The sequence below is a fragment of the Calidris pugnax genome, unplaced genomic scaffold, assembly GCF_001431845.1.
Source record: "Calidris pugnax isolate Ruff unplaced genomic scaffold, ASM143184v1 scaffold98, whole genome shotgun sequence".
In the NCBI taxonomy this organism is placed as follows: domain Eukaryota; kingdom Metazoa; phylum Chordata; class Aves; order Charadriiformes; family Scolopacidae; genus Calidris; species Calidris pugnax.
In genome coordinates this window covers 348586-372018 of record NW_015090829.1, presented here as the reverse complement: position 1 = coordinate 372018, position 23433 = coordinate 348586, and the positions used below count along the sequence as shown (strand labels likewise).

The window sequence follows — 23433 nt, the reverse complement described above, 5'->3', positions numbered from 1 at the left end:
GGGAGTAAACAGGCCAAGTGCTTCTTGGGTCCATCAGGCTCCTCCCATGCAATTGGGGCTGTTCATGTCTTTCTTCTAAATGCTTTCTTACCTTCTGTTTCTAGAGAAGAACCGGAGTTACGTCATCTCTTCCTTCACAGAGATGAAAGCTTACGATCTACTAACCAAGTTCCCCATGCAGTTTGTGGAGTATCCTTTTGGCAGCCTTTGTCCCACGCAGTTGGTTGTAGGGAATATCAGAGCTAACCTGACGTCTGGGTAAGGCTGAGACACAGCCAACTGGCCTCTGGTTTCAGGAGCTGGTAAACTCTTCATCAGAGATATAAAGCCTGCAGGTGGGACACGGGATCTTCTGGGGTGGCTGTGGGGGCTGTGCACAGAGATTCACGGGATGTGTCCTGCTCTAGTGAACACCAGGGTGTGGGAAAGGAGGCTGTTGTTGCCAGGGCCTCTCTTTCTTCTTGTCTGGAAGGCTCTGAGCATTCAGTAGCAGAGCTTAAACAACTTTCATGATCAGAATATGTGAGGTAGCCCCAGGGTACACAAGGAGCTCTCCGGACTTGTTTCCTATAGATCAACTGTAGATACAACAAGCGACAGATGAGCCGGATTTACCCCAAAGGCACCCGCATGGACTCCTCCAATTACATGCCCCAGATGTTCTGGAATGTTGGCTGTCAGATGGTGGCACTTAACTTCCAGACCATGGGTGAGTGTCACCTTGTCCTCCGGCTTCTGAGGGGGTGATGCTGTGTGCTCATCTTCATCGTCTCTTCCTCCGCTGCTGTTTCCCTGAAAACAGCCTTATTTTATTCTCCGTCTCCCACAGACCAAAAGCACTTTTCTAGGCCCAGCACAGACCTGTGTCTGGTCCTACACACTTGTGCATACACACATACATGGATTTGCCATCACCCGGTGTCTGGTACCATCTCTGGCTGTCCCAGAGTAAATAATGACTAAATAATGTGCACGATGCATCAGAAGCTCCCACTTCCCCTGGGCTGCTTCCCCTTTTGTGAGGCAGCGGGCAGAGCTCCATCTGCCTACAGGACTGGTGTCTCTGCTGTTATTGCCAATACTTTGACCCAAACAGGGTCGAAGGGCCTTGCTGCACATCTAGCATGGGAAGGAGACAAAGAAAAGCCTCCAGAGAAAGCTATTCTTCACCCTTCTTCCTCTGTGTCTTATGTATAGAGAGTGTAGGAGACCAGCTGTAGGATCAGTAGGAGGAGAAAAGCAGCAACTTAAAAGGGAGAGAGTGAGCGATGGGTTGTGATGAGGATGTCACACCAAAGGCAGGTACAGAAACCATGAGACAGTGTTCTCAAGAGAAGTGGCAGAGGAGAAGATGGACTGAGAGGAGACCAAAACTGAAAGGGGGAAGGAGTAGAGGAGTTCAGGCAACTATTTACTTCACACCCAAAAATAGCAGGTACTTCTTAAAGTAGGTTTTAATTTAGTTCTGCCCAGGACTTATGGTGCAATCATAAGCAAACCGCTTACCTTTCGTGCAACAGCTGCTGTAATATTTTTCCCTGTAGGGTGCTGAGAGGCTTAATTAGTTTTTGAAATGGCTTTGTGAGCCCTTGGCTGGCAGGGGCTGTGAAAGTACAGCACCTTTCAGCTCACTCGTAGCGCACAAACCACCTGATGAGGTCCCACAGAAATCTTTCTCTCCTCTCTCTCAGATGTCCCCATGCAGCAGAACATGGCTCTGTTTGAGTTCAACGGCCAGTGTGGCTACCTGCTCAAGCATGAATTCATGCGGCGTCCGGACAAGCAGTTTGACCCCTTCTCTGTGGACCGCATTGATGTGGTGGTGGCAAGTACCCTCTCTGTCACGGCAAGTACAAACCACGGCGCCGTTCCTCCCCCACCAGCCAGGTCCTGGCACCACGTATATAAACTGGCATCTACGTCCCCGCTATTTATTACCCAGTAGGGTTCTTAGTGGCAAATGAACCCCCAGAGTCCTGTGGGAGAACGTTACCATGGCAACTCCCAGTCTTTTCACTATTTTAAATTAATCATAATCGCATGAAAATGGAAAATTAGCATCTGCCACGCAGAAGAAGCCAAGGCTGGGATGATGGGGAGGGAGGAGGTTGGAGGAAGTGCTGAGGCGAGAAACATGGGTGGAGGTAAAAGAAGAGCCTGTTGTGGATTGGAAGCTGCAGCAGAGGAGATGTTTTGGGGTGGGAGAGGGACTTTGGGGTGAAGGTATGGGTGGGTTCTTGTCTTTTATTCTTTTCAGCAGTTGCTAATTACGGTTCTGCTTGTTGACAGATACTCTCTGGGCAGTTCCTCTCGGACCGCAGTGTGAAGACCTATGTGGAAGTGGAGCTGTTTGGGTTACCAAGGGACACAAAACGCAAATACAGAACCAAACTGACCTCCACTGCCAACTCCATTAACCCTGTGTGGAAAGAGGAGGCTTTCGTTTTTGAGAAGGTAATAATATTTGATAGTAATTTAGACAAAGAATCCTTAAAGATCCTGGTGGCCACAAGCACTGTGTCTTGAGAGGTCAGTGACAGAAGGGACTCCCTTCTGGAGATCCCGGTCATGGCTTTAGACACACAAGGCCTTAGGTGTTGCTTTCTCAGATAACTTCCCAACCAACTCTCCATCAATATTTCCCTGAACAGACAAGGGGTAGCTGGGAACATTTCTGGAAATAACAGGCCTCAGAAGTCTCCCATTTGTGGTGCATTTCAGCCTCAATTGGCTCATCAGCTTTGAAAATTTCAAGCACCAGGAAGCAGAAAGGAACTGAGTGTCTGTGGTTAAATTGTAAACGAGAAGCAGACAAACTGGAGGAGTAATGGGACCAGAGGGAGGGTTTCTGTGCCAGAATACAGAAAGCTGCCCTGTTTGTCCACGGGAACTCAGTAGTCACTAATCCAGCTATGGGGTACGGGGAAGTTAAGTCAAAGGTGATGGTCATGTCTGGCCTTTCAGTAGCAAAAAAATACACGTTACACAATTCACCTCTGTCGAGCACACTGAAAGTGCAGATATTTTCAGCCTATTTCTGATGTGCTAGATAAATATTATCCTCATTTCAGAAAACACTTTTCAGGCTTCAGTTCTGGCGGAATAATTTTTAGTTCATTTTATGGCAGAAGAAAATGGGGGAGGAGGGAGGCAAGAGCCCTTATGGCAAAGTTCCCAAGCTTGGGAAATTACCCTCCCGAGTTCCTTCCCTTCTCTGGTGAATTGCTTCGGGAAAGCTGTGGTTTGGGGGTTTCTTGCCCCACTTTTTTTTAGATAAAAATTGCCCTCCTGTGATCCCTGTCTCTCCTCTGAGAATCTTGTGGTTTGTGGTGTTTCTGTGAATTCATTTATGTCTGTGATAAACTGTAGCCTTAAACTACGAGATGCAGAAGTAGGCAGTGACTTCCTTGGGGAGATGGTGTTGTTTTGGTGAAAGGAGGAGAGAGTAAAGCTCTGCTTAGCGGAGCCAGGATGCTGTTAGAGGTGAGAACACTGGCACCTTACTCTGTTTTTTCCTTAGATCATGATGCCTGAGTTGGCATCTCTCAAAATTGTGGCTTGGGAGGAAGGAGGGAAGTTCATCGGCCATCGTGTCATTCCCGTTATTGCAATGCACTCAGGTAAATCTTGTGGAAATTCCGTCAGCTTTTGTGCCCTTGAAACCTATCCACTGGAAGCTGTAAAGAAGACGCAAACATCTGTGTATTTTGCTACTCAATCTCCATTCCTGGAGAGCCTGGAGCCTTCAAACTCATCCTATCACCTTAGCTTAACCCCGTGATATGCCCTCCTGTAAGGAGAGACTCTTTTACTGTTGGAACGCAGAGAGAAGGGACAGAGATTCTGTCAACTCAACTCTTGTGCTTTCTGCTTTCAGGCTATCACCACATTTGTCTCCGCAGTGAGAGCAACATGCCCCTCACCATGCCTTCCCTCTTTGTGTACCTGGAAGTGAAGGACTATGTTCCCGATGCGTGGGCAGGTAGTTACGTGTTAGAATGCGCGTTGGGGATGCTCCAACTGGGATCCAAAAGCATTTTTCCAGCCCGGGGTGTGCTTTCCTCCTGCATCTTTAATTCCTTGTTGGGGTAGGACTTGGGGAGACGCCAGCACCCTGTCACAGCCTTGCTTTCATCAGAAGAGTGGGTGCTTGCACCCTAACTATGACTGGTTCCCCATACAGGCTGAGGGACACCCCAGACGTGCAGTGCAGGTGGGACTGGCTCTCTGGTTTGGAGTGGGTCAGCCTTTTTACTGCTTTTATTCAGAGGCAGGGAGAGGTTTCCTTGAGTGAAGAGGTGAAAACTATCAGGGGCTTACAAGGGGGAATGGCGCTTTTATTCAGAGGCAGGGAGAGGTTTCCTCGAGTGAAGAGGTGAAAACTATTGGGGGCTTACAAGGGTGAACGGTTTTAAACTGAAGGAGGGGAGATGGAGCTGAGATGTGGGGAAGAACAACTTTTCTGTTCACGGCCAGGTTGGAGGGGGCTTGGAGCAACCTGCTCTGGTGGGAGGTGTCCCTGCCCCGGGCAGGGGGTGGCACTGGGGGGGCTTTAAGGTCCCTTCCCACCCAAACTATTCTGTGATTCTGTGATTCTATGATTCTATGAATAGGGCTTTAGGGAACACAGGAGAGTTCCTCCTCCCTGTTGGAAGAGAAAGATGTTCTCACCCAACCCAAACCATTCTGTGACTCTATGAATAGGGCTTTAGGGAGCACAGGAGAGTTCCTTTTCCCTGTTGGAAGAGAAAGATGTTCTCGCTGGTACTGAGATATTGTGATCAGCCTTTAAAAAGGGAATGGTCAAACAGGGAGAGATGAATCAGGGAAGAAGCTCTACTGGAGGGATTAACAACAGAACTTTTAATGATCGTGAACAAAGCCGTGCAGAATGTGACAACATCAGCCACAGTTGTTGTGAATACTTCTCATGTTCACTCTCTCTTCCCTTGTGTTCATACAAATGAACCTTCTTCATCAGTTGTTGTGAATACTTCTCATGTTCACTCTTTCTTCCCCTGTTCATACAAATGAACCTTCTTCATGGGGGAGGTCCTGTCAACTTGATGGTTTTAACATGTATTTGTAAAAAAGACCGAGTTTATACAGCATTGGACTGGAATTGGAGCAGGAAGCTGTGGGGTTAGGAAAGTCTTAACCTGGCTTTGGATTTTAGGAGCAATATGCTCTTCTCAGAGCTGCCCTAAATATCAGTGTGAGCCATCACCTCAGACAGGGACTGACGTGATTATGGTCCCCTCCCTGGGTGCTGTCAGGGAGAAGCTTGTTAGAAGCAGAGAATACAAAATATTCTCTACCATTTCCTGTCCTGGGCCAGAAAGGAAACCAGAAGGGAAGGAAAATCAGAGTAGAACGAGTTATTTGGTAACGCGAGCAAAGACCTCCTCTTTGTTTCTAGATCTGACTATTGCTCTCTCCAACCCCATTAAGTTCTTCAGTCTGCAAGACAAGAGATCAGATAAGCTGAAAGATGGCTCGGGGGAGGTAAGGTTTTCCAGGTTCTGTCATTGTCTCTAAAACACGTTGCGTGGATTCAGACTGCAATAACAGACCTCTGATCTTTGCTGTAGAGACTTGGCACACAGAGGAACCTCCCATCTGCCGAAACTAACGGGATGCCAGACTCCGCGGGGAAATTCAGCGCTCCTCTGTCCAACGGGCCCGCAGGTAATGCTGGGGGGTGGGCTGAGCTACAAGTAGAAGGGAAAGCCCAGGCTCAACAGGTTGAAAGAGACAGAGCTGGAGGCTGAAGAACCTTGCTAATGGGGTCAGAACATCTCAGGCCAAGGCACCAACTTAAATTCTTCTGTTTGGCATTAATGGCAAAAGTTGGTAGTTATCTCCTGACTGGGCTGGAGGAAGTGTGATGTGAAAACTTCTTTATTCCTCAATGGAAAAGCCATCTCAGGTATCTACTGAGAATGCCCAGAAACACCCTGAAGTCCCAACTGGCATGACCACTGGCTTTCCCCTCCAGTTGCACTGCTGCTCGCTGTGCACATACGCTGAGGTCTCTGGTAGATGCCTTTGGTTTTCCAGGTTCAGCCCAGAGTTCCCTGGGATGTAACCACTGTCCTGGCTGGAAGTGGCCTGTGGCAGAGATGCAGTCTCTCATCTGAAGTGTGAAATTGGAGGTTGGATATTGATTTTGAGCAAAGACTTGGTAATTCTGGATATTTGTGAGACAAAGGTGTTAAGATCTGGCTTGGTTTTATCCCATAATACCTCACTGCTCTTCACCTCTTTGTTGTTCTTTTCAAGGGCATCTTTCTGTAGATCACTGTTGATTTCCGACATTTTAAGTATGTTTAGGTCCCCCTGAAAACTCTGTATCTTGTGATCTGTGCTTGCACCAGTGTCCAGTTGTATAACACCTGGGAGCTTTAAAGAGTAGTAATTTTAATCATCAGCTCAGCTGAACCCCAGACTCTTTATAAGATCCAGTCTGAGGTCTGAGTGAGCAGATCCCACACCTGGCATTCTGCAAGAGTGGGAATGGAGCACAGGCCTGTGTCTTGACTGCTAGATTAAATGGGGACTCGTTAACATAACAAGGGCAAAAACTACTTCACTCTGGCCAAGCGAGTTGAAAGAAAGTTATGGATTTGCTTTAATAGAAATCAAAAGACAAAGTCAGCGTTTATTGCTAGGTTTAAAGAAGCTCTAGCAGAGAAAGATCTTCCTAACACTATGTTTGTTCCTTTCACACTGGCACCTTCTTGGCCTTACAAAACAAGATACAAAACAGACGTTAAAGGTGTGGTATTGGGGAAAGTGACAGAAGGAATGTTCCTCAAACACACTTCTAATCCAAACTAACTGATAATTTCGGGTTAGGTAAGAGCATTCCCCTACCATTCACTTAATTACCTCATTGTCTTCTATTGTGCTTTAGAGTAATAGCTGATCAGTGTTTCTTCCATATAAACTGTATCAGTGTGATTACTGTCCTTTCAAACATGCTGGTATCAAAGCAATGGGTTTTCTCAAATTTCAGCCCAGAACATCCTTCCCACCCAATCAAACCAAGTTTACAAGTGCCAAATCCTCACCAGCAATATCCAGCTAATACAAAGCCAATGCCCTTTTTCTCTGGCAAAGCAGAGAATCCTGTTCCCTTTCTGTTGACCCTGCTAACAAAGTTCCTAAGCACTTAAGCATCTCAGCAGCTGAATTAATTCCTTTGTATTCACACCAACATCCTTCATGTGGCCCATGTTCTTGATGAGCTCTCCGCCACCTGTTTTCAACCAGAAGATCCAAGACAGAACATAATCAGGAACCTTTTTTGTGATTTCAGGAGCTGCAGCTTTCGCCAAGGACGAAAACGTGATCGAAGTGATGCAGATTGCAGGTAACTAACTCCTCTTGTGCTGCTCACGGGGGCTGAGGCCCCGTCAGTCATCCTACATTCCCACAAGTTCTGTGAATTTTCACATGTTCCAAGCCAAAAAAAAAAAAAAAAAAAAGGTGATTTCCCCTGCGAAGGTAACTGCCTGTGGCCTTTGTGCCACAGATAACCACATCTGACTGACTCGCTGCTGCCAGATAACAAGTTCTCCAGCAGTTCACAGGCATCCTTCCCCTCTTTGTCATTTGCCTCAAAGGACCTTTCATTTATTCCTTGCAACTGAAGAAATGCCAGGCACTAAAAAAACTGGAAAGAATGAAAGCACCTCTCATTGTAACTCAGTTTTGCAAAATAATCAGTAATGAAATAACAAAGCTTTTCCCTTATAATTAGAGCCCCCGACGCACTTACAGTTGTGCTATCCTTGGAATACTTAGAATTGTGGAAAAGGGTGCAAGGCACAGGACAGGCAGACTGGCACAGTGTGTTCCTCTGGCCAGAACACCACAGGGCAGCAATTCTTGGCCATCCCATGCCAGGGATCCATCAGGTGGTGACCTGAGCTGCATGGGATGCTGAGAAGAGGGAGGAAAAGCTGAATGAAGGCAGTGCTGAAAAAAACCTGTGTTGGTTGAAAAGGTTGAAAAATGCTGGGTGAGAGAAACAGCCTCTCTCTATTTTCTCTTTCAGAGCCCCAGACAGCCAGCCTCGCGGAGCTGCAGCAGATCAAGGTCTTTCTGAGGCTGCTGAAGAAGCAGGAGAAGGAACTGAGGGAGCTGGAGCGGAAAGGAAGTAAACGCAGGGAGGAGCTGCTGCAGAAATACTCTGTGCTCTTTGCGGAGTCTGTCTGCTACGGAGGCAAGAAAAGGAACACCAGGAAAACCCAGAAGAAGAGGTAAATGCAGCACAGGGTCTCCAGCAGGGCCAAAAGCGGAGGGCTCCCCAAGAGAAACATGGGCTCCCCTTGTCCGAAGGCAGCACAGGGTGGTGGGGGCAGCCCCAGCTCCCTGTGCAGGGGGTGGGAAGGTCAGGGTGGTATCAGCATCTCTAGAAGCAGCACAGCCACTCTGTCTGTTCTGCAGGAGCCTGAAAATGGGTGACGTTGGTACATGTGCAAACCCTGTAGACATGGCAGAAAGCATTGACAGCCGAGTTTTGGAACTGAGGGAGAGGCTGGAGATGGACCTTATCCAACTGGGGGAGGAACACCATGATGGGATTCGAAGGAAGAAGCAGCAGCACGCCACTGAGGTAAGGACTGCCACGTGTCACCAGAAGCTGTAGCCTAGGAGAGCCCCTGCAAGGACAGCCTGAAAAACCAAGTTCTTCACTAAACTGTGAGATTGGAAATGTGGCCACAGGGCAGAAAATAGCCCTCAGAGCAATTGTCAGGTACAGGAAGGTAATGGAGACTGTAGGCAGTGATGCCTATTTGTTAGAAGCTATAACGATCCAGCAGAAACTTTTTTTTAAAGGTCTTCAATTTGAAAAAAAATTGAGAAGCCATGTCTTGGAGCACATCAGGCTCCATCAGCTCAAACTCTTCCAATAGCTTAGCTCAGGGTTAACATGGCATTTATTGGCTTCATACGCTGCCAGGTGCCAGTGTGGGTAGGTGAGGCTGTACCACGCTTCTCCCCACTCCCTGCTGGATGCCGCCCCGTCAGAGGCAGGGGGACACACAGGCTTGGGGACACCCCTGCAGGGTCACTGGTGGCAACCACCATTGAAGACGTGCTGTAGGGACAGCCACACTCACTGCTGTCGTCCCACGAGGACAGATGACGTGTGGGAACAGAGCAGCCATTGCCACATCCAAGCTAATCAAATGAAAGCTTTGCAGGAGACAGTGCTCCTGGGAACACCCCTTAGCACTGGATCTCACTCCTCTTGAAATCTGGGAAGCGTTTTGCTGTTTGACTTGATAGAAATCAGAGTAAGTGTCCACGTAGGGTGTCACCGGTGAGTCCAGACAGTGCGTCGGTGTTTCCTGCACCCTCAGACCCCCCACCTGAAGCACAAACCAGCCAGAGACACAGTAACACCTGGAGACAAAGGGCAGTCCACAAGAGGGTGATGATAAATATGGCATATGCCATCTGTTCTGTTGAAAGGGGGATGATTCTAGGGTTTGGAAACCTTTTCCTATCCTTATTTTCCAAAGGAGTCTGCATCATGTCTTAAATCTTAGGTTCCCTGGTGCACTTCAGCTTGACAAGCACCTTGCAAGCTGTCTACAAGACTGGCTGGTCTGGCTTATATCAACCCCCAGGGGAAAAAAAACCTGCCTCTTGAAAACTAGCTCACCTGGAAATCGTGCTTAGCCCCAGAGTGAAGCCAGCTCACCTGGAAATCGTGCTTAGCCCCAGAGCCAAGCAATAAAACATCCTTGTCTCACAACTCTGTCAAAGACTGTGAGATTTAGTGGGGCAAGGCTACACAAAGGCAAGCAAACCCCGTGAGGTGTTCCTGCCGAGCACATAGCCCAGCAGCCAGGGCTCTTCCTTCCAGGCTTCTCGCAGCAGGGCAGGCAGGTCTCTCTGCCAGGAGTTTCCACAGAGCTTTGTTTCCACAAGACAGAAGGCCTGTCCTCTCTCTGGCCTCTGTTGGTTCAAAGGTAAGATTTACTGCCATTTCCCACCTGCCCACAAGTACAGGGACTCTGGGGCTGCCTCCAGCACGGAGAGGGAGGAAGCTGTCCATAAAGATAACCCAGAGGCGTGTGGTGGCTCACAGAGTGGCTTTTGGAGCCTTGGAGGAGTCAGTCCAGGAGCGTGGCCCGGTCTGTGTGCACAGCTGAGCTCACTGCCGTGGTGCACAGCATTGCTCAAAGCCTGGAGGATGAGCTGGCCCCTGGAATTCAGTGAGGGAGGGAGAAAGCAGAATCTGGTGGTAATTTACGGGTGGTGTGCTGCGTCCCATCTCCGTTTGTTTGGTTTTGATCCTGTTTTCATCCCTTGAACAGCAAGTTCTGAAGATAACAGAGCTCGCCAGGGCGAAGCAGGCAGCTGAGCTGAAGGCGCTGAAGGAGTCATCAGAAAGGTAAAATTACTTATTACTTGCATAACAAAGTAATAATGCACAGCTCTCCTCTGGGGTGGCAGTTTCTGCTGGATCTCAAAGCACTACAGACACGAGGCACCACACAGGGTAGGAGCGTTCAGGCTGCAGTGAGGAGCCTTGACTGACTGATTTAGAAAGACAGGAAATAAGACTGCTGGTCACTGGGTGCCATCTCTGTCTGCTGGGGTCTGTACATCCCATAATCCCTTCCAGGGACCAGCTCAGTCTAAGTGAATTGAGCATCTTGGCTCCGGTACTTAAATAAACTGGCAGAATCAATTCACCAGTTTCTGGCCAGGCACTTATCCATTTGTTCTTGCAATAACACTGTCCTGGAGCTAAAAGCCCCACTCATTCCTCCTTCCCATTAAATCCTCCCTCAGCCATAGTTGCTAAATCAGGCAAAACTTCCTCTTTTTGTGTCCTCTATCAAGACAGAGTCTGTGGATCTCTCTGCTCTGCAGCACAGACAAGACTAAGAAAAACAGGTTGAGTAGTTGGGTAATGTTTTTCTAATAATCCAGTGTCATTTAGTACAGTCACATCTCGCATCTCCAGCTGGCTGTGAGGAGCTCCAGGAAGGTTTAAGCATCTTGAGCAACGGGCAGTAAAATGGTGGTTAAATTTGGTATGAACAAATACAGAATAATGTGAGTAGAAAAAAACCAGCCACAGCTCAACTGTGCTCAGGGATGAGCTGCTGTCACTCAGGAAAGGGACCTTCAGCTGCTGTGGGCAATCTCTGAGCCAGCTCAGCAGTCACAGCTCTGCAGTGCCTGAAGTGGCAAACAGAATTTTTGGAATTGTATGGAAAAAAGATTCAAAGTTAGAATGATGCCGCTGGCTCTTTTGGAATTGTATGGAAAAAAGATTCAAAGAAGTTAGAATGATGCCGCTGGCTGTGTCTCCACAGTGCAGTCACCTTTTCCATATGCCAGCTCCAACAAAGAGCTCTGAAAGAGCAAGGAGGGGGTGGCACAAAAAGAAATGAAACAGGACTCGGCTCAGAGAACAGATGATTGAGGGGGATGTGAGAGAAGTGTGTAAATTCATGAATGGGGTGGAGAAAAAGAATAGGGAAGTGATTACTGTTTCTCCCAGGAGAAGACGTGGGGCAGGCAGTGACGTTCCAGGGAGTACTTCTGTCCCACAGCACAGAAATGAAGTTCTTTTCCTCTCAGGGCAAAAGTAGAGTTAACTCCATTGATGGGAGAGGAACACAGAGAAGATGGAAGATAGACTGGAAACTGGGAAGGTGGAGGAGGGAAAGGTTACCCTACACTAGTTCCCTTATGCTGTGCTTAAGCATCTGCTCTGTCCCACTGGGGGCAGGACAATGGCCTGATGGGCCACAAGGTGATGGCCAGTCTTATGGCCACCTTAGCAGCTGTCCTGCTGGGATCATCATGTACATGCAGGGCCAGGGTGAAGAGCTCATGGTGCACAAGCAGCCTTTAATGCCTGACATTAACACCTTCCTCTGTCGGGCATCTCACGCTCTCTGGGCTGCAGTGGGCAGGTTTGGTGGCATCAGTCGAGGTGCAGGGCTGAGGTTTTGGATCCAAAGGTATTGGATCAACCAGTAGGAAAGCCAAAGAGACCAAAGAGGTCTCTTTGGCTTTCCTACTGGTTGATCCAATGCCTTTAAGTGTTTATGCTTTCTGCTTTGCACGTCACAGCCCATAGTTATGTGCCTTTCTGCTTCCTTCAGGTCTTCTTCTTAGCTCTCCTATGCAGCCATGTAGCTCCCGCTTTCTTTTTGTCTTTTTCATTTAGCAGCGTAGGTAGTTTCAGCAGGACTCCTGCTGCTCCAGAGGAACCCAATGTAGATATACAAAACAACTGAATAATGTAACATGTACATCTATTTTTCTCATGTCCTTTTGTTATGACTCACTTTAAAAAAAAAAAAAAAGTTACAAGACTTGACTTAAGAATATTTTAAGGCGTAGGGCTTTCTGCTGCACAGTCACTCAGACTTTGCTTTTCTGGACAGCAGAGCACTCCAGAGAGTGAATGTGGAGGGGCTTCAGCCCCTGGTTTGTACCCACCCCCGTCCCTCACAGTGCTCTTCTCTCCACAGCAATATTAAAGACATCAAGAAGAGGCTGGAGGCAAAGAGAGTGGACCGAATCCAGACCATGATGAGGAATACGAGTGACAAGGCTGCTCAGGAGAGGTATGGGGTAATGTCACGGGCTCTGGCTGTGCAGTCCTGCTGAGGCAGGGACCAGTGCTCCACACCAGCCTCTCCCACCAGCAGGGAACCTTTGAACCCAGCCAGTGGGGGTGAGGGATGGGGTGCTGCCTGCCCTCACGCCTGGATTAGCAGGTTTTCTTCATAGGCTGAATTTTTGTAAGAGAGTCTGCAAGGTTGGTTCCACTTACTGGACCCCTGAATAGCCTGAGCAGAGAGTGGTGCCTTAGAAATGCCCCCCATCCCACCACAGGGAGTAGCAGCTTATGTGGAAGTGCAGGGGGAGGGCATTGCAGGTGGAGAAATTGCACCTTGAAGAGAAACCTCCCCTGCACCCATCTCTCTGGCTCTCTTAAAGGGGATATAAACTAATTGCTGAGGTGACAGGACACATTCCAGCCACTTCAGCTGAAGCCTAAGAGCACGTCCCAACCCCTCCTGCCTCCCCTTGTGCTTTGGTGGGTATTTCTCTCCCCCCCCGGAATCAAAGGCAGGCCTTCCCCAGCCTCTCTAGAATCTCTGTAATCAGTTCATCCCCCTCTGAGTGAAGAGGCTGTGTCTGGGCACAGGATGGCTGCAGCCTTCTGCCCCTTCACAGTGTTCTGAGAGGTGCAGTCAAGTGCTGTGTGCCATCATCAGCTGCAGCAGCTCCACGGGTGCCAGGGGACAGGAGAGGGTGTGCTACCTCCTTTGCTTCTGGCTCACAGCAAGGTCCTTCTGCTGTCTGTTAGGCTGAAAAAAATAGAATCTTGCATCCAATTATTTGGCTTATGTCTCAGTCAAATTTGAATAGTGTTTTATTTGCCTTTCCTAAAATGACAGCAGCCTCTCGGTGTGGGAGGAGGCTGAGAATGTAACACACCTGTGTTCCCGTGTGGGCACCAGCATCCTGTCCTGTCCTACAGCAGGCACCTACCAGTACTGATAAACAGCTTTATACAGAGAGAACAGATGGATTGTAAGGTTTTACACATTTCCTTTCTTTAAAGGTTGAAGAAAGAAATTAATAACTCTCACATTCAGGAAGCGGTGCAAACAATCAAACTGGTGAGTTCTCCTGTGACCATCTGTCACAGCCTCTCTGCTTTCTGTCCCCTCTACACCCTCAGCCTCTCGGACAGAGCCAGTTCTCCCAGGTGTTTAAATCCCATAACGGCGGCTGCACCGAGGCCCCTGGGTGTCCGTGTGACAGCCAAAGTGCAGCTGGAGACAGTGACTGTCCTTACTAAAACACTGCAGGTCCCCAGGGGTCACGTCTGTCCTCCCACCCCCTCAGAGCTGCGGCACAAACAGCTGTCTGGGATACTTTGCTCTTTTAATTCAGTGATTTTTTACGAGCAGGGTAACCCTACATCCATTTAATAATGTGCAGAATTTTGCAGAAGGGGAGGAGCCCTAAGGCTTCATCTCTGCCCTTCAGAGACCCAGCCCCTTGTTGAGCAGACTGTGTGTGTCTCTGTGTGTGCACTCACACTTGTGCACACTCTTGTGATGCTTCCTAAGTGTTGGTGCTCAATGTCTCACGTGGCACACAGATAACTTGGAGGCAGCAGAAATAGTCTGGAATTGGGAATGAGGGGGACACTGTGATGCGTGCGCTGTAACCCTGCAACTTGCTGTTATGCTGGGCTGGCTAAAGGATTTGTTCATAAAAACTGAAATATATGTGTGTTTGTTTTACCTTGTTCTTTTTAAAGGTGACAGAGAAGACGGCCAGGTACCAGCAGAAACTGGAAGAGAAGCAGGCAGATAATCTGAGAACAATCAAGGAGAAGGAAAGTCAGGTAAAGGCAAAGCTGAAGCTCAGGGTCACTGCTGTGTCTCAGGAAACCCAAAACAGCACAGGGGATGGGTCTGCCTCCTGCGTTCTGTGATTAATGCTACACTCATCCTCCCCCCACTGCACACCCCCTCTGTGCTGGGAGCATGAATGACTGAGAAGGTGGTTCTACAGGAGCCCACACAGCTCTAAGGCAGAGGCACTGCACTCCCACGGTCCCTGGGCCAGCACTAACCCCCCCTAAATGTAAAGTGGGGTGGAAACGTGTCTTCAGAGATGAGTCTCATCCCTCAGCTCCTCATGCTCTCAGAACACATCATGCTCCTTCAAGGCTGATGTGCAGAGAACCTGCAGGCTGAACGCAGCAACCTGGGGTGCAAATGAGAATAATGTAAATCAGCTTCAGGGAAGCCAGAGATGGCCTGGGGGGGATGCAGAGAAGTCATTCAATATAGGGCTGAGACCAAAATTATAAGTGCTAACATCTCATCATATTGGTCTCTCTCAGAGCAGGTTTTACACCCTGCTCAGCTCCGATGCTTAGAGAGTGATTTGAGGTCTCTGTTTGCAGCTCCAGCAGGAGGCACTGGCAGAGTACGAGGAGAAACTGAGAAGTCTGAGTATGGAGGTGCAGGAGATGGTGAAGAACTATGCAAAAGCAGGATTTCCTGGAAAGCCAGAGACTCAGAAGGAAGCAGATCAGAGCATTCCTGAGGGAGAACAAGGCTCCAGAGAACACCTGGAAGAAAAGATCCCAGTGGCAGAAAAGATCCCAGTGGCAGAGGTGTCAAGGCCTCCAGCAGCCATGCCTGAGCCCCCAGGAGCTCAAACAGATGTTGAGATTGAAGAAAGCATATTGTGAGATGCTTCCCTTTCTTACTGTTCCATTTCAAGAAGGTTTAGGGAGGTACACAGTGAAGTTAAAGACCAGCTTGACAAACTACTACTATCCCTTTCCACTCTGGGGAGCTCCTGGAATCCCTCAGGAATTTACTGCTCTGTTATCCTAGATATTGGGAGGAGCCTGAGATCACCTTTCCAGGAGTGCTTCACACCTAGATATTGGGAGGAGCCTGAGATCACCTTTCCAGGAGTGCTTCAAGCTCTTTGTTTCCCACAGCCTCAGGATGGGGGATTGAAGCAGCACGACAGGGTGAAGACAGGAGATGTGCTGGCGTTCAGGGCAGCATTTACTTCAGTATTTTAGTCTGGATTCAGACTTGAGTTTTTAGAACAAGTTCCTCATGGTTCATCACATGCATCTCTTCACACCACCGTGGTCCCAGAGCTAGATCCCTTTCAACAAAGTTTAATGGTGAAGACCCCCTGTAGCCCACACCAGCAGCCCCCCAGTATGCTCCTCCCAGCTGAGAGCCCAGGGTGAAGCCTACACCACCTCTGCTCGTGGGAGGAAAGGTCAGTCTGATAGAACCTCACACCATTTTCTATCAGCACATCACTTCCTCACACAACCAGTGCTGGCTTCTTCATTGCTTCTCCACCCAGTGACACGAGGACAGTTTCCAGTAAACTGGTATCCACCCAACATAAACCAGCATTTCCTTCTGTGGAAACGGGCATTACCAGCATTGAAGCTTTGCTTCTTTCTAACCTCCCCTTATTCCCAGGGGCTGGTTCTCAGTCCAAATTCTAGTTTTGACTCTCACAAGCCTTCAGGCAAGTTCTCAGATCAGGATCCACGAAGACCCTGCCAGCCTTGAACAAGCTCCTTGGAAAATTACAATCCATATTATGAGGAGTCAAAGACCCTCATCATTTCTTCCAGCTACCACACAAGCACTTGCAGAGTTCTCATCTGCAGCATTTATAGAGCTTCACTGAAACTTTTGTCTCATGAAGCTACAGTAGTTCCATATTATGGGCTTAGGATAACAACAGTTAACACAATTTCTAAAGTGTTTGATAATAATTTTGTTGCTGAAACAAAGAGCCAGGCAATTTTATTGCCCGTAAGGTTCCCTTACACAGAAAGCTGAGTCTGGCTCTTGAGAAAACCCATTGCATTGCCCATTCCAGCAGCAGAAGGTGGTTCTCTGGAGCTGCTGTCAGAAGCTTCCATCCGCAATAATGACAACAGAGAGCTCAGCAGTGATCTGCAGGATCTGGAAACCCAAACTGCCCAAATATCCATGTTCTTTAGGCCCCTGGAGGGGAGATGACACACTGCCCCTGCCCTTTGCTCTCCCGTTAGGAATACTCATACCTCAGCCCTCAAAGCTTTATCCCTTCCCATTTTAGATGAAGTACGTCCTCCTGTGACTCACAGCAGTGCCCCCCCCCTTTGGGGACACAACAGATAAGTCTCATTCCACTGCCAAAGTCTAATGAAAGTTGCCCAAAGGGCAAGTGGCCCTCGGCCTCCTCCAGCCCCAGCACTGACACTGCTCCTCTGCTTCACCCCCACAAAACCTTCCAGCCAAACACGGGGCCAAAGGCTTAGTCTTGTCTTGCAAAGAGGAGTAGGTTCCTCTTTGCCATCATCACACTGGCACTTACTTTCTAGGACAGCAGAGCCTTATTTTGTGAATGCAGAACTAGCACCAACGCCCCCGTCCCCACCTCCACACAGACCTTCTCTCACCTGCTTCACGACCTCGGGCACTGAGCAGCTTTGACACAGCAAGTTCTCACTCCTCCAGAAGGAAGGAACTGGAAACATATGGTCCAACTCTTTTCCTAGCACCATTTAAGACAGACTTTGCTTAAGGATCCTAAAAAAGCAGGAAATGGCAATAATTCAGTACAGTGCAGCCACATCCCGACCTTCCTCACAGAGCTCCTGAGTCACCATTAGCCCAGGAAACAGTTTGTCCTGCCAGAGCTTCCCCACCAGGTCACTGGGACCCTGGAAAATTCATCACTGGTGGTCACCACATTTCCCCAGCAGAGGAGGGGGGGGGACAGACAAGCCAGCCCTCACCAGTCCTACACTTAAAAATAGCAAGATTTAATTAAGAGGTGAAATAAGATACAATTAGGGCTACACAAGGAAACGGGAACTGCAACTATTTTATTACAAACTTTTCTCTTAGAGATATGATACCATAGATCAAATCTTCCAATTTTTTCAGGGAAAAAAAACACAAAACCAACAACAACCCCCTATGAACACTGCTGCAGAGAAATGGGGGGAATGGGCCCCCCCAAACCTCACCCTGCAATTGAGCAGATCTGTGATTACTGCAGCCTCAGTCCCCGCCGCCGGGAGACCCTCGTGCTGCTGAACCCTCCCTGTATTTCTGTGGCCATTCAGCCAAAAAAGTGCCCCTCCAGTGGCTTTAAACCCCCCCACGGCAGAGAAACGGGTGACACCATGGTGTGAAAGAGGAGCTTCTTTCATCCTTGTTATTGAAATTTTGCCCTTAATTTGAGACAATACTAGAAGAGCCGTGTTCTCAACCAGAGCACCAGTGTCTCCCCAACATTTCATCTCAGGAAGCCCCCCCCTCACCTTGTTCTTCAGGTTTCTCTCTTTTCTGGAAAGGTGAGCTCAGTCTCAGCAAACCTACACCCTGCAGTGGTTGTTACCTGAGAACAGTTACACCTAGAAACTGCATTGATAAATATATATTGATAAATAATGCATTATGAAGTGCTGCTAGAAAAAAAAAAACAAAAACAAACAAGAAAAACCCCAAACCCACAGAACCCAAACCCCAACCACGCACCCGCTGAAGGAGGTGTGAGAGAGAAGCTGTTCCAAGCCTGGTCCAACATCCTCGAAGAGACCGTACCTCCCCCGCGGTGTTAACACAACACTGGAATTGTAAATTTATGACTTATTTATTTTTAAAAAAATAAATAAAACATTGCATTTCTTAAAAAAAAAATGGGATCACCTTCTTTTTTAACTGCAGTTAGTGGATACGGGAGCAAGTCCCAGCCCTTGGCCAAGGCAGCACATGTCACCAGAGACACCGTGTGCCCGGTGCTTTCTGCCCTCAGTTCTCAGCCTGAACTCCAGGGGCTCAACACGCACCCGGGGGGGTTAAACCCCACACCTCCTCACACACATTCCCCTCCCCACCAGATCATCCCATTCCTTATTGTATTCACAGAATCACAGAATCTTCTAGGTTGGAAGGGACCTTAAAGATCATCTTGTCCAACCATCAACCTGACTGACAAAAATAGACACCCACACAACAAACAAGGAGCATCATCACTAAACCAGACCTCCCAGCACTACATCAACCCGGCTTTTGAACACCTCCAGGGATGGGGCCTCAACCACCTCCCTGGGCAGCCCATTCCAATGCCTGAGAACCCTTTCAGTGAAAAAATTTTTCCTAATATCCAGCCTGAACCTCCCCTGGCGCAACTTGAGGCCATTTCCTCTCGTCCTGTCGCCTGTGACTTGAGAAAAGAGACCGCCCCCCACCTCTCTACACCCTCCTTTCAGGGAGTTGGAGAGAGCAATAAGGTCCATGGCCAAATCCTTTTTTGACTCAAGTCCAAACCCGGCTTACTTACTCCTCCCTTACTGGCCACCTTGTCCCACTGACAGTGGCCACCTCCTCCTCCTCAGGGGGAGTGGGAGTTGTGGTGGTGGGCAGACAGACAGACACCCGTTTGAGGAGGACAGACACCGGTGTGTACAGGCAGGTGCAGAGGGGAGATGACAGCAGTCACAGAGTCCCCGTTTGATTCAGCAAATTGTTCACACAAACTCAAGCTGCCGCCTTCAAAGCCCCGCTCAGCACTGCGCGCCAGGCTGCGGCACGAACAACTCACAAGGCTGACAGGAAAGAAGAAGAAAAGGGAAGGATTGGGGTGAAACATGACACAAAACAAAGAGAAAACCCCGAGACGTAAGTGTAACCTTGTTGAGAGCGTATACCAGAAGATGTTCACAGAAAACAACATCTCAAAGTGTAATTACCTGCTGAGCTTTGAGAGGCTCTGCTGGCTGAGTGCTGGGTATCACCCACCCTGCCAGAAACCTCCCTCCATGCAAACCACAGACCTGCTCTGCTCATCACAGCTCTCCCGCCTGCATCCCGGGAAGGAGCTGCCGGCCCCGGAGACACTGCTTCAATCTCTTCACTAATCTGGGTTTATTTTAGGATTTCTGTGTTTGATTCCACACTCCTCTAAGTAATGGAGCAGTTAATTGGTGACACGCCACGCACCGGCTGTAAAGAGAGAAAGAAAAGGGTCAGATATTTAATTCTATATTAATTCTATATTGCAGAGGAAGACGGATGCTACGCCACGCACCGGCTGTAAAGAGAGAAAGACAAGGATCAGATATTTAATTCTATATTGCAGGGGAGGACGGACACTTTCTGCATTCCTCACAAATATGGCAATGGCTTCTGAATGTTTTATAAGACATTAGAAGGCCCTTGAAAGATTGCATTCAATCACTGTGTTTAGTCAGACTTGAGCCAAAGTAGAAAACGTTAAATGTTAAACCCCTCATCCCTGTGCCCAAGAAATGTTTGGTTTAGGATCCAGGCTTCTGCCATAGTCTCTTCTTGTTTTCAAAGCCAGTGATGAGGTCAGTTAGAGCAGACTTCAAGGTTCACGCTTCTCTTACATCTCTGAACTACAGACATATTTTAAAGCATCTCAGCACCGCAACAGGCTTATGAATAAATCAAGATCTACTTTAATTTAAAACACAAGTGCAAAGGATTCACAACTACAGATGAGTAGGATCTTTTGTTTCAATTTATAAATCTTTTCAAAGCCCCGCTCTTTTGCATAAAAAAAAGCAGTATATCTGGAATACACAAACATTTTACATCAAAAATTTTCCAGTGCAGTTAAGGAGGAGCTAAATGAATTCATTTCCACCAACTCCATCAGCCCCAAACTTCGACATCCAGTCCAGGCCAACCACCACCCACCCCTTCCCTCCACTGGCCACAGGCAGGGTGTTATCCAGGGACAACCACTTCACAACCCCGCAGGTACCGGGATAACGGAGAGCGAGCTCCTGGGTGCCACCTGGATGGCTGCCATCAGTGCAGGGGAACTCCATCCCAAATTACTTCAAGTAATCAACTGTGGCTTCAAGTCTGAAGCAGGATCTGTAAGTGGAGTTAACAGCAGAGGACAGGGATTATCAACATCTTCTGCAGAAAATGCAATTATGAATTATGAGGTTGGTTTCTGAGACAGCAGGACTGTCCCAAGAATAATTTAAATTCCAATAGATTTCTATCTGGACTTTCAACACAGGATCCCAGTTCCACACATAAGATTATATTCTTGAGACCTCACAACAACACACCAGTTCTGTACAACGTTACATCCTGACCTAGAGTCCAATCACCTCGACAATCGCACTGCTCAGAGCGTATCATACAAAATACCTAGATCTATTTTAAAATAATGGAGAGAGCTGCTTAGACAACCAGTAACCTTCCAAACAAAGGGGTGACGGGGAAGGTCCCACCAATAACAAAACACACATCGGAAGTTCCTCTCCTCCCCGTGTCCTGCAGTAGCGACCAGGGGGGACGGAGGCTCAGAAATCGCCTCAGGTGAACACGAAAATCTCTCCCTGGATACGTGGAACAGCTGAAACCCTTCCATTCTGTCTCCTCCAGCATCCCCAAAGGGCAGCAACGGGCTCGGGGCAGCGTTTCTCAGCCTCTCCTGGGAGAAAGGGCTTGGAGATAAGGCGCCTGGAAAGCAAATGCAGGAGGAAGCTCTCCCGGACTCTCCATCCAGCAGCACGGGAGGCTTTGCGTGGTGTGAACTTCAACCACAAGATCCCAGTGGCAGGAACACCCGTCTTCAGAGTCTGTTTTGAGGCCTGTATCCAAGGGGTTTCCCCCAAAAAAAGTTTAAGATCATGAAATGGATTCAAGATTGACCACTAAACCATACATATTCCTCAGCCAAAGAGAAGCACGTTGATGCAAGAGAGCCATTTAGAAACAAATATACACAGATCACGTCTGCTCCCCAGGAAAATACGTACAGTTTTCCAGGTCCACATTTAACCGAAGGAAATTAAAATTGTCTGTGAAAAAGTCTGGGAGGAAAAAAAAACCTATCAAGTCTTTGTGCATTGTTTGAGAGCTTAAAGGGCTCCGTGCCCCAAAGTGTGAATTTGGGACAGCTCCAGCCTCCAGTGTATGACTAAAGATCACATTTCTGAGTGGGAAATACCCTCCCAGTTCAGTAGTCAGCAGCCACGTTTTGCAGGAACTTGCAGACATTCAGACACACAACTTCAGACTCCGCTTTAAAAGGCCGCTGTGGGGAAGAAGCGACCCACAAGTCAGGAAATACCCGCGTCCTTCCTGAGCCACACGCTCCTGGTTGGATCTAGTACCTATTGATTGTCTTCAGCAAAAGAGAAGCCACAAGCGGCTGAGAATGCAAGGGCAGGATTCACATTCATCCTCTAAAAAGATCGCTGACAAGTTCCAAGCACCATTTAAGGGACAAGATTGCGTGTTTTCTTGATTATTATTATTTTTCTTTTAATAAACGTTATTTTTTGCCAGCTTTTTCCCCCTAGATGAAATCAGCAGGTAGAAGTGCGCTTTCTGTACTGCTGGATGAGGGGCACCAGGCACTCTGGAAGTCCTGTCTGGAGCAAGAAGGGGTGATCCAGAAGTTCTTGAGCCGTCGCTCTTTCCAGCGGGTCCCGCGTCAACATCCTCTCCAGGAAGTCTCGCAGAACCGGGGAGGTCTGTGGAAAAGCAACCAGCCACGTCAGCCCCGAGAAGGACCCGGCAACAGCTCACGAGCCAACAGGTTGGTGGTCAAAAAGGACATTTTTGCACAGAAACCAAGGTGAGACAGCGCGGGTTTTGGGCTGCAGCAATAACTTCCTGTCACCGGTTGGCACAACATTTACAGGGGTTTCCTTTTTAATGGGGCACAGCAAACAAGGACAAGACTCCCTGCCACGTCCTTCCATCCAAGTTAATTTTGTTTCCTGTTTTGTTATTTAATCTTTTCTGCGTTTCAGCTCAGAAATTCACAGAATCCCATGGGGTTGGCAGGGACCTCTGGAGATCATCTCCTCCAACCCCCTGCCAGAGCAGGTCCACCCAGAGCAGGTCCCACAGGAACGTGTCCAGGGGGGTTTGAATGTCTCCAGAGAAGGAGACTCCACCACCTCTCTGGGCAGCCTCTGTCAGGGCTCTGCCACCCTCACAGCAAAGAAGTTCCTCCTCATGTTTAGATGGAACTTCTTATGTTCCAGTTTGTGCCCATTTCCTCTTGTCCTGTCCTGTCCCTGGGCACCACTGGAAAAAGCCTGGCCCCATCCTCCTGGCACCCACCCTTTCAGTATTTATAGGTGTTGATCAGATCCTCCTCAGCCTTCTCTTCTCCAGACTAAAAAGATCCAAGTCCCTCAGCCTTTCCTCATAAGAGAGATGCCCAGGCCTGCATGGGCAGCCGGGACACGGGGGAGGATTGGCCACCAGCCTGGCCACCCAGAGGGTTGGTGGAAGCCTCTTTGCTTCCCAGGACAAAGAGAAGCAGAGCAAGACTGTGAAGGGCTCTGGTTGGGACAGCCCATGGTAGGGCCATCTCACTGGGCAAGGCGTGCAATCCAGACCAGGATGGGGAGGAGAGCACCCTTCCAGAATGTGACCTTGGAATTTTAATTAGCCTTGGAAAGGCAAAGAGGAAAGAGCAGCTGTTGATGTTTGAGCGTACGCTGTTAGTTCAGCAGTCTGCTCTCTTAAATAATTCAGTTTCAGCAGCTGCAGATATTCTGATTAATTGGAAAGGCCGGAGAGCTCCGAACGCTGCAGAAGCTGTTTGATCTCAGAGGCTTGGGCTGAAATGAAAGGAGGACTGCTCCAAGTGGTGACTAAAAGGTAATCACTGGATTTCTTGTGTCACTGCTGCTTTTTCTTAAGAAACCATGAAGCTGAGTTCTTCAAAGCAGCTGCTGTGTTTTCACAAGCTCTGTCTGTAATGAGCTCTCCTGCCCTCGCCCCAACACTGTCCTGTGGTTCTGAAAGCCATGAAGCAAGAATCATAGAATGGTTTGGGTTGGAAAGGACCTGAAAGATC

The 23433-nt window shown here is 48.5% G+C and overlaps 2 protein-coding genes across 4 annotated transcripts in view; one reads left to right on the top strand and one right to left on the bottom strand.

Moving 5' to 3' along the window:
* The window catches only part of PLCB2 (phospholipase C beta 2), a 46839-nt gene extending 31378 nt beyond the window's left edge, over positions 1-15461 (top strand). Inside the window, exons 19-32 of the mRNA XM_014940720.1 lie at positions 1692-1846; positions 2290-2454; positions 3521-3620; positions 3878-3982; positions 5420-5505; positions 5592-5688; positions 7322-7375; positions 8063-8267; positions 8455-8623; positions 10338-10414; positions 12519-12614; positions 13622-13679; positions 14330-14416; positions 14984-15461. Coding sequence (XP_014796206.1) covers positions 1692-1846; positions 2290-2454; positions 3521-3620; positions 3878-3982; positions 5420-5505; positions 5592-5688; positions 7322-7375; positions 8063-8267; positions 8455-8623; positions 10338-10414; positions 12519-12614; positions 13622-13679; positions 14330-14416; positions 14984-15274 — 1745 coding nt within the window. The 3' untranslated portion in view covers positions 15275-15461. The remainder of the gene's footprint in view (positions 1-1691; positions 1847-2289; positions 2455-3520; positions 3621-3877; positions 3983-5419; positions 5506-5591; positions 5689-7321; positions 7376-8062; positions 8268-8454; positions 8624-10337; positions 10415-12518; positions 12615-13621; positions 13680-14329; positions 14417-14983) is intronic.
* A 4563-nt stretch (positions 15462-20024) lies between these two features.
* Positions 20025-23433, bottom strand: part of PAK6 (p21 protein (Cdc42/Rac)-activated kinase 6) — a 40645-nt gene continuing 37236 nt past the window's right edge. For all 3 annotated transcript variants that reach the window (XM_014940721.1, XM_014940722.1, XM_014940723.1), the window contains exon 12: positions 20025-22090. In XM_014940721.1, coding sequence (XP_014796207.1) covers positions 21923-22090 — 168 coding nt within the window. In that variant the 3' untranslated portion in view covers positions 20025-21922. The remainder of the gene's footprint in view (positions 22091-23433) is intronic.